A 14,329-nucleotide genomic window follows, 5' to 3' on the forward strand; every position below is an offset into this window, starting at 1 on the left:
TTGGAAGGAAAGCTATGACCAACCTAGACAGTTTTTTGAAAAGCAGAGACATTACTTTACCAACAAAGGTCCATCTAGTCAAGGCTATGGTTTTTCCAGTGGTCATGTATGGATGTGAGAGTTGGACTGTGAAGAAAGCTGAGCGCCGAAAAATTGATGCTTTTGAACTGTGGTGTTGGAAAAGACTTTTAAGAGCCTGTTGGACAGCAAGGAGATCCAACCAGTTCATCCTAAAGGAAATCAGTCCTGAATATTCATTGGAAGGACTGCTGCTGACGCTGAAACTCCAATATTTTGGCCACCTGATGTGAAGAGCTGACTCATTTGAAAAGACTCTGATGCTGGGAAAGATTGAAGGCAGGAGGAGAAGGGGATGACAGAGGATGAGATGGTTGGATGGCATCACCGACTCAATGGACATGAGTTTGAGCAAGCTCCGGGAGTTGGTGATGAACAGGGAGGCCTGGCATGCTGCAGTCCATGGGGGTCACGAAGAGTCGGATACGACTGAGCGACTGAACTGAACTGAAATGAAGAATCAATATGTCCCAGAAATGTTTCTCACAATGAGAAAATGAGAGACTAATGGTTGGTAACTAGTCCTGAGCAAATCAGATATGAATAGTAAATCTATACATAGGCGATCAAATACGTAAACATATAAAATAAACACACGAATATAAACATTTACAAAATATAAGGATAAAATACCTACAGAACATATGTGAAAGTAAAGGACTATGTAAAAGGAGAAAATAAGATACCTTTAATCATAAAGTATCCTACATGTAGGAAAAAAATCAGAAAAATTAGAATGGAAACGTTCTTTCAAGAGAAAAGAAGAATATGGGAGTTTTCTGTTAGAGAAAAATTTGCTCTGTTCTATAAAAATGGATTCTTTTGTTCAAAGTTGTGGTATCCAAGGTCCCTCGGTCTTTATCAACACAGCCCTATGGCAGTAATAGCCATTGGGGTGGTTGGTGGTTACAGAGTCTTCCAAAAAGGCAGGAGCGAGGCTGGAGTTTGCAGGTGAACAGGAGCCCATTGTGCTGGGCTCTCTGAGGTCACGCAGCAGAGTCAGCTGAGTCAGAGAAGACCAGGGTCCAGACTTCTCCGCTTCTTTCCTGCATCTGACATGTAGGCACTCAGAACATCTAGGCAGTGAAGGCCACAAGAACTGGCGCAAGCTGCTAAGGGTTTTAAAGCTTTTAAAGTATTTGTAAATACAAATACTGAAAGTCAGTGGCTTTCAGAATTGAAAGAGACATGTGTACCCCAGTGTTCATCGCAGCACTGTTTACATTAGCCAGGACATGGAAGCAACCTAGGTGTCCACTGGCAGATGAATGGATAAGAAAGCTGTGGTACACTTACACAAAGGAATATTATTCAGCTATTAAAAAGAATGCATTTGAATCAGTTCTAATGAGATGGATGAAGCTGGAGCCTATTATACACAGTGAAGTAAGCCAGAAAGAAAAGCACCAATACAGTATATTAATGCATATGTGGAATTTAGAAAGCTGGTAACAAGGACCCTGTATGCAAGACAGCAAAAGAGACACAGATGGAAAGAACAGACTTTTGGACTCTGTGGGACAAGGCGAGGGTGGGATGACTTGGGAGAATGGCACTGAAACATGCATAATATACGTATAACGAGTCGCCAGTCCAGGTTCGATGCATGAGACAGGGTGCTTGGGGCTGGTGCACTGGGATGACCCAGAGGGATGGGATGGGGAGGGAGGTGGGAGGGGGGTTCAGGATGGGGAACACGTGTACACCCGTGGCGGATTCATGTCAATGTATGGCAAAACCAATACAATATTGTAAAGTAATTAGCCTCCAGTTAAATAAATGAATTTTTTTTTAAAATAGTGGTTCTGACACTAACTTATTACCAGTGGACTATATCTCCCACCACCGTTCCTATGTGAATGTGGCCTGTTTGGTGTCCTGCCCGAGAGGGAGAGGAGCCGTGCGCTGAGGACTGTCGGACCATCTCTAAGTGCCTGTTTGAGGCGGGGCCGCCCCTGGCTCCTGACCCTGGAGACAAGGCGCTTCCTTTCTCCCGTGACTCCTGCCCAGCCCCGCTCTCAGGAGCGATGCCCCCTTCTATCTGAAGGACAGGGAATGGGCATGAATTCTAGCATCAACCCTCCGCTGCTCTCTAGCACCACTGGAGGGGCTCGCTTTAGGACCGCGTTTCATCAGCTGCAGTGAGTCAGCCTTCACGCGGTGTTGTGATCGGTTACAGCGGCCACTCCTTATCGAAATCCCATAAAATGTGGCTCTTTGACTCAGAATCACACGAGTGTTAACCTAACTGCTCACGCGACAGGGTTTTTGCTGACTGACTGTTGGGTTTCAGCAGCTCCTGGGAGGGCACGTGGTCTCCGTGACTGTCTCACTGGGGTCAGAGCCCAGCCTCCTGGGCAGGACCCGGGGTGCCGTGGGGGGGCCTCGTGGCCCCACTCTTAGAAGCTGCTTGGCTGGGGTGGGATAACTCAGTCCCCAGCACGTGGCTCCTTTAGTAGCTTTGCATTAGTGACCTCCCTGGGAAGGGTCGCAGAGCTGACAAGCAGCGGGGGAAACTCTCTGGAGGGGAGTTTCACAGGGAGACAGGTATCCGCCCATCAGGATCTGTCTGAGCACCAGCTCCTCTCTCCCGGGCCCCAGGAGCCTGACAGTCTCTGGGCCTCTTCTGATAAGAACTGGATGTGAGAACACTGGCTTTTGGAGCGGGCACGTCTGAGCCTGCAGAGAATCAGTGACCTCGGGGCTGACCCTCAGCACAGTGGCCCCGGCAGCTCATTTATAAGCAGCAAACTCGGCTTCAAGGTGCTGTCACTCCAGGTCTCTGGGCAGGTGTTTTATGATTTGGGCAGAAAAAGAAGTGTAACATTCCTGTTGGTCATTTGGATCTGGTTACTGTAAATACTGGGACGCAAGATACAGTCGTCACCATTGAAGGAGACTTGCCTTCACCCACATTTCCCTGGACGGCACGTCCACTCGAGCCCAACAGCAGGGAGGCTGGGCTGCCCGCTCATCACGGGCGGGGTGACGGCAGAGAGGGCAGCCCTGGGCAGAGGAGATCAGGGCCTGATCCTGCCGTCCCCGGCTCCACACCCGCCTGCAGGCACAGTCTCCCTGGAGCCGGGCCGTGGGGCTCACTGTGCAGGGGCCTGGAGGCCAAGGGTGACCCGGGACACCCGGGCGCTGCCTGAATGGACCGACCTCCGGGTGGAGCGAGCCAAGAGTGGACGGCAGACACGCAGAGGAAGAGACAGAAGAAATCTGGGGTGACCCCAGGGAAGCCGGGGAGTTTTACAGCTAACCTCCTGGTGAGAGTGATTCCTGTCTGCCTGGGAGCTGAAGACCTTTGAGACCTGTGTCTTATTAAAGACACACACAGGAGTACTGGGGACGTGGGTGTAGGGAGAGGCCAGACCGCTTCCTATCACTGGGTAGAGTCATATTATGCGCTTTCCTTACAAAATCTCAGATGATCCAGGGACCGTCCCTCCTGATGGCGACTGTCACGTTCAAACCCAATTTGCGGGGAGACGGCCCCGGGAAGTACCTGTTGTTGCAGGCGCCTGAGATGAGCCTGTACTTGCTGGCCAGGCAGGTGGCCGGGCATCTGGGCGGCAGCATGTAAGGCAGGCATCCGGACAGGTTTGCGATTGCGCTCAGCAGCCCCTCCGAGAGAGCATCTGAGGGAAGGCCCCGGCGTCAGCCATGTGCTGTGGTGACGACCTGCTTGCCCAGTGCCCGTCCTAGCCTCGCCCCACCCCTGCCGCAGGACTCACACGGAGGCTTTGCCCCTCTTAGCGGGAGGCCCTTCCTCCTCCTTGAAACCACCCCTTCCTCATTTACCCTTCTGGAGTGTCCTCATTGCTGGGAATGTGAGATTTAACATTTTTTCTTTGCTTTGCGATCTTTCAGAAAAGCGATTCTGAGCGTTCTGGCCCCAGCGATGGGAGCCTGGATGTAGAACCCCGGGTTTCCCGCCGCCCCAGCCCCAGAAGACAGTGACTGCATGGCCTTGATCAGCCCCCGACCCTGCCTCAGATGCTTCCTATCGATGTCCCAGCATCCCTCTACAAAACCCTCCTTTTCCCCTTCGTGTTGATGATGTTGGGTCCTTCTTATAAATCTTTCTAGCTCTAGGGCCCCAGAAAACAGTCTGTTCTTGTTTTTGCCAGTTTTGTTGCTATTTGTGACAAATACAAGCAAGGACTCTTAGTTGAAGAAATCGTTGTTTCTCCCAGATGGTTCGTATAAATGTTCAAAGACAATGCCATAAAACTGACCGGATACCAACGAAATGAGATATTCACTAGCAAAACACCAGAAAGCATACATCCCAATTTCAAAGGGAGGAGAAACAAAACAGCTTCTTAATTATTAATGTTCACTGTACAACCTCTATGGGATGACTCTGTGGACAGCTGAATAAAGCTTAGGCCACAATTTTGTTCAGCTGATGGAGAAATGGGCTTTCCTGAACAAAACAGGCAGAAATTCTTCGTACCAGAAGATGCTCAAGCACACACGAGAGTTTAACAAATGAAGTCCACGAGAAGGACCACGATTGTAGCTGCATTAATACAAAACCAACATTACGACGCACCTGGGAGGGAGGGTACCAACGTCAGACTGTCGATGCCGACGGTGATGGGCTGGTGGGGGCGTCGGGCCTGTCCCTGGTGTTGCATCCTGAGTGTTCTAGACCGGCTACGCTGATGACGGGAATAACAAAAGCACCCTAGACTACAGGGGTCTTCAGTTCTGCACCTTTGCCTGGACTGAACCCGTCCACTGAAGCTCCACCCTCACCCACAGACCCGGGCGACGGCTTTGCCCACAGCCAGGACGCAAGGCCGAGGACTTCTGGCCGCGGTCATCGCCGCAGGACGGGACCACGGACGGACAGTCCTCAGAAATGGTTTTCAGCTGCTTCAACGAAAACCTTTTCAGATGGGTCCTCGGTTGCTATAAAGTTGGTTAAACTGAACTGCTAAGCTTAGTGTCTGAGAATTCTGGTTAACCTCAGTTTAGCTGAGTCTGTCTCATTCTAAAGTAAATCAGCATTAAACTAACCTACAGCTAGCTGGGAGGAAAAACTCAGAGACTGAGTAGCTCGTGGCACCACCCTGGAGAAGCCTGCAGAAGTTCACTGAAACTGATCCTGTCTGTCCAGTTTCTCGTCCTAGCACTCACCCATGGGCCTCATGTTAGAAAGCACTTCCGTCCGGAAGTGGAATGGAATTCCACTTAAACGCCACTCAGATTCTTAAGTCAGCGGAGTCCTTGGTGGACGCAGCCCCCAGTCTCCTGGTCTGCCTGCGCCCAGCCGAGTGGACCGCGGTGCGACTGCTCCTTTCGGGGGAGCACGTTCGACCCCGTTACTGCTCCTTTCGGGAGAGCACGTTTGACACCACAGCTGCTCCTTTCAGGGGGAGCACATTCGGCCCCAGAGGCCCCAGCAGGCCCTCAGAGGCAGTTTGCTCAGAAGTGGGGTGGCCATCCTAGTCTCCCTGGGCCACGCTGCCTCCCCCAGAAACTTGTTTCCTCGAGTTTTAACCACATTGGTGGGGGCCTTGGAAGAACCTTCCAGTTATTTTACACCATAGGGCAGGACGCTGAGACTGTTGAGCTGGCTCGCCAAGCTCAGTCTCAACAGCAGGGAAACAGTGATTCCCACCCGGCAGAGCCAGGACGTCGTGGCGCTTGACCAGAGTCTCGAGCTGCTCACTCGTCCCGTGCGCCGGCGGGCGGCACAGGCCTCGCGCCCTGCGAGGACCCTCCCTAGCTCCCCGCGCTCAGCCCTGCCCCCCCGGGCGCTCACCTGTGGGCAGCTGGGAGGGTCCAGACCTCAGGTGACCCCGTCTCGCCGCCTCCTGCACCGAGGCCTCCATGACCTCCGCCGCCCGGGACGCAGCGCGGCTCGTGGGCTCAGGGAGTTTGGAAAAAGACAGAAGTTGCGCTGGGGAAATGACTTCCCTTTTGTGGAGGTTTCTAGGCACAAAGAGGAGTGGGCACGTGTGTGCCAAGTCGCTTCGGTCGCGTCCCACTCTCTGCGACCGCAGGGACCGTAGCCCGCCAGGCCCCTCTGTCCGTGGGCTTCTCCAGGCGAGCACACTGGAGGGGGTGCGTCCAGGGGATCTTCCCGACCCAGGGCTTGAGCCCACATCTCATCACGCCTCCTGCACTGGCAGGAGGGTTCCTGACCACTAGCGCCACCTGGGGAGCCCACCGAGAGGAGATTCGAAGTCAGTTGTTCTTTTATGGCGTTTGGTGACCACTTGATCATCAATCATGTGAGCCTGAATCACAAGTGAGGACCAGGGATTCAGTGAAGGGACAGGACCCGAGTGCAGACAGTCTGCTGGAAGGTGAAGACGGACAGACTTGCTCAAGCAAGCTCCCTCGGTCCTTGTCACCGCTGTGTGAGGTCAGCCTGCTTGTCAAAATCCAGGTAGTAAATGGGCTTGCTCGTCGCCTGTCCATGGAAGCAGAGACTCTGACGCGTTTAGAACACTTTTTGACAGGGGCTCACATGTGTGTGTTTGCCACTGATTCACGTTATTCTTTGTAATAGACTTTCATGTTTTGTTTAGATAAGGCGGTGTCACATTTTATATGGATTTTTTTTTAGCCTACTGTGAAATAATGGTTTTTATGGCAACCCACTCCAGTGTTCTTGCCTGGAGAATCCCAGGGATGGGGGAGCTGGGTGGGCTGCCGTCTATGGGGTCGCACAGAGTCGGACACGACTGAAGTGACTTAGCAGCAGTAGCAGCAGCAGTGTTATTTAAGGATATTTTAAGGGCTTCTGCTATAGAACCCGCCTGCCAGTCCAGGAGATGCAAGAGGCATGGGCTCAGTCCCTGGGTCAGGAAGAGCCCCTGCAGCAGGGTATGGCAACCCACACCAGTATCCATGCCTGGGAAATTTCATGGACAGAGGAGCCTGGCAGGCTACAGTCCACAAGGTCACAAGAGTCAGACACCACTGAAGCGACTTCACACAGATGCACACAAGGTTATTTTAAGTACTAATTAATCTTTCTGAGGCTATCGCTGTGAATAAGTCAATTATGTAACTTGAAAAAAATCCGGTTGGACATGTGGGTCCCCACCACTGGGCAGGGCTCTGGGAGCCAGCAGCCGTCTCGGTCCCAGATCCTGAGGCCCTGAGGCTGTGGCTCCTCGGGTGCCTGCGCTCAGCGGAGCAGCTCCTCACGGCTGAGCAGCAACAGGCCTGGGACTCAGCTTTCTGAGGCTCTGGTTTCAGTGGGGCGGCCTGTTTTCAAGGTTTCAATGGCTTTTCTTCTGCTCTTATTAAAATCCACTGTTAGCATAGTAAGCAAGCGGCCTCTGTTTCAACGTTTGCATTTAAGGCAAAGCCCCCAGGCCGCACATTTTGCCAACTTTGTGTCAGGAGTGAGCTCCCCTCAGAGAAGGCAGGCCACCCAGGGGCAGGAGGGGCAGCCCTTCACAACCCCTGGGGATGCCCTTGCCCGCTTCATGGAGAGCTGACTCCTTGGTGTATTCACACTAACACAGTCTGACTTCATGGGAAATATGTCTTCTCTTTTTTTCCCTTTGATTCAAATTTTTATAAAATAAATAAAACTTGGTTGGAGCCAACATGGACAGCAGGGACTTTTTCTGGCTGGAATAATAGAGATTTTGAAATACATCAACCCCTGCCCTGTGATGTTTTGTATCTTGAGAGCTTAAATAATTACTGCTTAGTTTCCAACAAAACAGCACACTTGTGAAGATAACACCTGCATTTTAGATTTTCGTTGGTTGTGCTTGGAGAGGAAATGGCAACCCACTCCAGGATTCTTGCCTGAGAAATCCCATGGACAGAGAAGCGTGTTGGGCTGCAGTCCACGGCATTGCAAAAGAGTCCGACAGGACTTAGCAAGTAAACAACAACTATAATATCCTCAGTGTTGATTCTGTTTAAAATTAAGGTGTTTCCTAACGATTCAAAAAGACTGGTGGGCAGATTTAATTCCTAGGTAAACTTACACCTGTGTGTCTGGACGCCCCCTCCCCTCCTCAGTCTGCGGGCAGTTTTCCAGGAGCCAGGCCTTTCGAACCGGGAAATACTGAATTCCCACTGCGTCACTGCCCTTTGCTCTGTTTTGCTAAGAGAGAAACTTTGAGGCTGAATGAGGTTCTCAGTTACTTGCACACGATCCTAGAAACATGAATAAGCCATGTGAGTTTCAGCTCCTAACTTGAAAATGGGGGACATTGTGAAGAGGAAGCTCAGCAGATCCATGCAGACGCCCCACCACCCACTCCCAGGCACCATACCTTCTCATCGCAGCGTAGACGGACTTGTCCACCAGGAGCCTGCTGGCCTCCACGATGCCCCTGACCTGAGACTCCTCGGTCTCTCCTACGAATGAAGCATCACAGGATCAAACACAAAATCCACAAAGTCTCTGCCCGCTTAGGTTTCTCTTCCGTGTCCAGCTTGATGCAGTGACGACCAGGTGGTTCTGGGCCTCCACCCCGTTACGACTCCCCTTCGTCCCTCCTTTCCCTCCCCCCACTCCCCCCGAACCCCCTCCCATTCCCCCAACTCCCTCCCCTCCTTGCCCCCTTCCCCCCATCAGGGCCCCCACTGCCCCTGGTTCACTCGCGTCTGATTCTCTCCTAACAGCTACAAAGTGCTGGAACATTTGCCATAAACATCCTTGCACTTCGGTCTCGATTTTGCACAAAGCCCTAGAAATGAACCACGGTCCGTGTGGTGATGAAGGCACGTGATTTCCACGATAAACGCTCTGTGTGGAGTTTTTCAGGAAGGGCTTAAAGACTTGATACACAAACAGTCCTACAGTTCACAGACCTGCTGTCAGGCGAAGGGCACCTGTTCCCGAGTGTTTATCAGCCAGATGGCCACGTGCCTGTTGTATCCACGAGCGGCGCCGGGAGGTGGGCATGAGCCTGCCCACAGCCCTGCCCTCTCTAGGGCCAACGGGAGGAGCAGCCCACCCAGCAGAGACCCCAGCCTGAGGGGCGCCCCTGGACACCCAACGGGCACCCGTGGTCCAGGCCTGGACCTCCTGCCCCGCGCCCTCCGCGGGCTCTGCACAGGTGACAGGGAGCCCCGACGGCTCGTGTCTGTGAGCCTGAGTGACATAACGCAGCTCAGACAAGAAGTCTGCTGGTTTGTCATAGAGGTTGTGGCTGTGGAGAGATGTAACTGATGAAGGCAACATGCCAAAGAAAGTTCAACCCTTCAGTGTGAAAGATAGCTAAGCAACCAGGACCTACTGTAAAACACAGGGAACCATGTACTCAGGATTCTGTAACAGCCTACGAGGGGAAAGAATCAGAAAAAGAATGCGTGTGTACACACACACAAATGTACATATGGGCTTCTGAGTTGGCACGAGGGGTAAAGAGCCTTCCTGCCAGTGCAGGAGACATCAGAGACACAGGTTCGATCCCCGGGTCGGGAAGATCCCCTGCAGGAGGAAATGGCAACACACTCCAGTGTTCCTGCCTGGAAAATCCCGTGGACACAGGAGCCTGGTGGGCTCCAGTCCACAGGGTCACAAAGAATCGGACATGACTGAGCGACTTAGCACGGCTCATGTAACTGATTCCCTTGCTGTACACCTAAAACTAACCCAGCATTGTAAATCAGCCACGTGCTCAGGCGCTCAGCCCTGTCTGACTTTCTGTGGCCCCGGGGACTGTAGCCTGCCAGTCTCCTCTGTCTGTGGGATCTTCCAGCCAAGGATACTGGAGTGGGTTGCCACTTCCTCCTCCAGGGGATCTTTCCGACCCAAGGACTGAACCTGTGTCTCTTGTATCTCCTGCGCTGGCAGGTGGATTCTCTACCACTGGCACCACCTGGGAAGCCCTAAGTCAAGTTCACTTCCATCAAAAATGAATGAACAAACAGAAAGTTAACATGTAATTCTGGGCTCCAAAATCACTGCAGATGCTGACTGCTGCCATGAAATTAAAAGACACTTACTCCTTAGAAGAAATGTTATGACCAACCTAGACAGCATATTCAAAAGCAGAGACATTACTTTGCCAACAAATGTCCATCTAGTCAAGGCTATGGTTTTTCCAGTGGTTATGTATGGATGTGAGTTGGACTGTGAAGAAGGCTGAACGCCGAAGAATTGATGCCTTTGAACTGCGGTGTTGGAGAAGATTCTTGAGAGTCCCTTGGACTGCAAGGAGATCCAACCAGTCCATTCTAAAGGAGATCAGCCCTGGGTGTTCTTTGGAAGGAATGATGCTAAAGCTGAAACTCCAGTACTTTGGCCACCTCATGCCAAGAGTTGACTGATTGGAAAAGACTCTGATGCTGGGAGGGTTTGGGGGCAGGAGGAGAAGGGGACGACAGAGGATGAGATGGTTGGATGGCATCACTGACTCGATGGACGTGAGTCTGAGTGAACTCTGGGAGTTGGTGATGGACAGGGAGGCCTGGCGTGCTGTGATTCATGGGGTCGCAGGGAGTCGGACACGACTGAGCGACTGAACTGAACTGACTGAACATGTAATTGTTTTGTTTAAAATGACTGATGGCTTATCAATTGGAAAAAGTGTCACTGTATTAAAGATTATAAACTTTAAACACTATGACTAATAATATTTTCTAAATAAGTAATTTTCAAAAGTAAGCAAGTAATTAGTCAGCTTTGAAATCCTCTAATGAATGATACATTAGTACCAAGCGCAGGGCTTTTTTTTATCAAATTCTGTGTCGTGTATTATTTATATATATACTGAAAGTTTAAGAAAGAGCCTCTTAAAGGTGGGGAAATAGTAAAAACTGCTCTAGAAAAGCTGTAACTTTCCCAGTTCCTAAACAATGCGCGCTTTCTCACACCTGGAGCTCTTGTGTGCAGGCACTTTTCCATTTTATCGGACAGATTGTGCTCGTGGGGACTTTGTTGCTATGGTTTTGTAGAACTAGGTCTTCGGTAAGTGTGAGATGAGATGACCAACTAGTTCATAAGCATTTACCGCAACTCATCCCGTGCCAGGTCTTGGCCTCGTGGGTTTACTGGGCATGAGATGACCAACTAGTTCATAAGCATTTACCGCAACTCATCCCATGCCAGGTCTTGGCCTCGTGGGTTTACTGGGCTTGGAGGATGCATTTACCGCAACTCATCCCGTGCCAGGTCTTGGCCTCGTGGGTTTACTGGGCTTGGAGGATGCATTTACCGCAACTCATCCCGTGCCAGGTCTTGGCCTCGTGGGTTTACTGGGCTTGGAGGATGCATTTACCGCAACTCATCCCGTGCCAGGTCTTGGCCTCGTGGGTTTACTGGGCTTGGAGGATGCATTTACCACAACTCATCCCGTGCCAGGTCTTGGCCTCGTGGGTTTACTGGGCTTGGAGGATGCATTTACCGCAACTCATCCCGTGCCAGGTCTTGGCCTCGTGGGTTTACTGGGCTTGGAGGATGGGGGACGTTTAAGATGGAGCTGGAACTTGCGTTTTCTAGTTTGTGTTGTCCAGACAGCATGCACTCAATACTTGAAACGGAGCGTCTCAGTGGCACTCACAAATAGGACCGCAGTAGAGAGCTTTCCAGTCTCCTCCATTTCCAGACAGGAAAATGGCCCCGTCAGCAGCGTGCAGGGACGGAGCTGCACCCTGGCCTCCTCTCGGCCTCAAAGGCCAGGCCGATTTCTCAAGGAGCATCTAAGTGCAAGGAGGGCTTTGGAGCAACTGTCCATGTGGCCACGAAGCCGTACTCAGTGGCGCTGGAGACGTGGGGGCTCCCAGCAGGAGGCTCCCTGGGGCTGAATGTGACTGTGGGGACTCGGTGGCTCACCAGGCCTGCGGGTGACCAGGGTCTCTAAGGAGGGGCTGGGGGAGCAGAGCGTCCACCCCTGATGACCCCAGCGGGGCGAACCTGCCTGGCGAGGCCCCTGGTGCAGACGCTGGCGGCCAGAGAGCCTTGTGGAGACGCCCTCCCGCGTCGTTCCCTCCAGGAACATCCTTCTCTGTGTTTGAGACTTTTTTCTTTTCTTTTTTCCAAAACAAAAGCAGAGTTTGAGCTGTGATGATTTCAACCACAGCACAGCTGTACCTTTCTCAACTGAATTTGGCATTGTGGCCCCCTGATTCCAGAAAGTACGACACAGAAGTGACTTAATGAGAAATGATTGTGTGGTCAAGGAACACACAACGACTCCCAAAGAAATGTTTTTTTAAATATATGAGCAGGTAAAATTGAAGTTTTCTGTTGCATAATCATAAGAAAGTCAGTTATTTTTCAGAAAGAATTGTGTTTTAATTCTTCTAAACTCAAGAATTATCATTCTTTTCTTGGAAAGCCAAAGAAACACTGAAGCAGTCTTACCTGACTCTGGAGAACTCAAGACGCTTTCTGATCTGGTAGCTCCAAGCAGTTCCTTTATGATTTTGGAAGACCGTAATTTATGGCTACTCACCCCAAAGGAGGCCCCCAGGTCTCAGGAGGAACGAGAAGACGGCTCCGGCGCAGGTGACAGCCAGCACCACACCCAGCACGGCCCGTGCCCGCATCTGCGAGGAGGCGCACGTCAGGCGGCCCCCATGGGGAGCCCTGTCTCCGCTCCCCTGTGCAGTGGTGCCTGCATCCTGTCTGACCCCTTGGCCTGGGTCTGACTCTGGGGGGCTGATTGCCCGTGGCAGGGACCGGCCTTGCCTGCTCGACTGTCTGAAAACAGATCTTTCCTCTTGGGCGGCCGTGGTCCCCGGAGCAGCTCAGTGACAACCCATTTTAATTCATGGGGATGTTGAATGGTGTAAAATTTCTGGGAGTAACTACTAGGAATAAGATAAATTTATTTCCTATAACACATCTTGGTTTTTTTTTTTTAAAAAAAGAAGAATACAGGGAATTTAGCCTTTAGAAAAGAGGTAAATAAAATTCCTAAATGGACATAGGGTTTCCTACAACTTTCTTTTTCCTGCTTATAAACCGATTTCAGAATTGCAGAGCTGTTAAGACAAAGCAGAAGATTCGTCATCAAATGTTTCTCTTTTCCTAACCTCCGGCTTTCTGTTGTTATTTTTGGGCCACAGACTTTGTGAAATCAGGTGGAGCCCAGAGTGCGCTGGGGGACGCTGACCACGGACCCCTGGCCACACCTGCCAGCAGCGCTTCTGCGCTGAGATCACAGGAAACCTAGCACCGTCTGCCCAGAGCCCCTCCTCCAGCTGGCTCCAGACGAGCCCGGGCCCAAACCACCACCTCCCTCGGACCACTCTGCAGGTCTCAGTGACAGATTGCTCCCAGAAAAAAGCAAGATACAAGGCCTGACCTTCTCCTCTGCTCAGCCTGGAGGCAGGTGTGCAGGGCAGGCGACGCTTGGCCTCCCGCCTATAAACTGGCTCTGGGTTCTGCCTCCCGCCCACGTCACTGAGCTGGACTGGCTCCCAACCCCGGGCGACTGGACGTTGGCCTCTGCGTTGCCACAGAGTGCCGCCTGCTGGTGGCTCAGGGAGCAGGTGCGACCTCACCTGGGCCCACTGATGTTGAGGCTCTGGCTGTGGAATAAGAAAGGGAAAGAGAGCCTACGTGTTGGCAAAGAAGGAACCAAAGTCCCTGGTAACCCTGGCGCTCACCTCTGGCTTTTCTGCATGAAATTCCGTGTGAAGAGCACCATGGTCTTCAGAGGCGTCAGACTCTCCAAGACCTGCTGATGGCCCTCCATGACCCAGCCGCAGCCCCGTTTCTTGGAGGGGACAGAGCGTGTCTCCCAGTTTGTAGGGGGCAGCTTCTGAACCTCTGCAGTCTCCATCTGAGTCCCGGGGTTTTTCTCTTCGATGCATGAAGATCGTCTTTCTCCTCCTCTTCCCCCTCTCTCCTTCTGGGACTTAGTCAAGCCTGAGGTGCGCCGTGGACATAGCCCACCAGGCTCCTCTGTCCATGGGATTCTCCAGCAGGAATCCTGCAGTGGGCGTCTGTCTCCTCCTCCAGGGGACCTTCCCGACCCTGGGATCAACCCTGCATCTCGTGTGTCTCCTGCACTGCAGGTGGATTCTTTACCAGCTGAGCCATCGGGGAAGCCCTGTTTCCTTTGGGACTTATTCGAGCCTGGAGGATGCTTCCTGCAGGACAGCTGAGGTTAGATGCCCACACACGCGCAAGGCCTCTGAGCATCGGGAGGCCCCTGAAGCATCGAATGCCATCATCAGTGTTGGAAGGCTCCATCTGCAGGGACCACAGTCAGACAAGCAGGTGGGCGTCCCTCAGCGGTTTTGGTGATTTCTCCCTGAAGCAGCGGGGACAGGCTGGGACGGCGAGAGGAGGGGCCAG

The 14,329-nt window shown here is 52.1% G+C and overlaps 1 protein-coding gene across 2 annotated transcripts in view; it reads right to left on the reverse strand.

The window, feature by feature from the left end:
- The window catches only part of TPO (thyroid peroxidase), a 35,287-nt gene extending 21,316 nt beyond the window's left edge, over positions 1-13,971 (reverse strand). For both annotated transcript variants that reach the window (XM_027550744.1, XM_027550743.1), the window contains exons 1-5: positions 13,332-13,971; positions 12,477-12,570; positions 8,346-8,430; positions 5,858-6,027; positions 3,587-3,719 (exon numbers count right to left, since the gene is read on the reverse strand). In XM_027550744.1, the coding sequence (XP_027406545.1) occupies positions 3,587-3,719; positions 5,858-6,027; positions 8,346-8,430; positions 12,477-12,570 (482 nt within the window). In that variant the 5' untranslated portion in view covers positions 13,332-13,971. The remainder of the gene's footprint in view (positions 1-3,586; positions 3,720-5,857; positions 6,028-8,345; positions 8,431-12,476; positions 12,571-13,331) is intronic.
- Between the last annotated feature and the right edge of the window lie 358 nt (positions 13,972-14,329).

This window comes from Bos indicus x Bos taurus, chromosome 8 (assembly GCF_003369695.1).
Source record: "Bos indicus x Bos taurus breed Angus x Brahman F1 hybrid chromosome 8, Bos_hybrid_MaternalHap_v2.0, whole genome shotgun sequence".
NCBI classification, from domain to species: domain Eukaryota; kingdom Metazoa; phylum Chordata; class Mammalia; order Artiodactyla; family Bovidae; genus Bos; species Bos indicus x Bos taurus.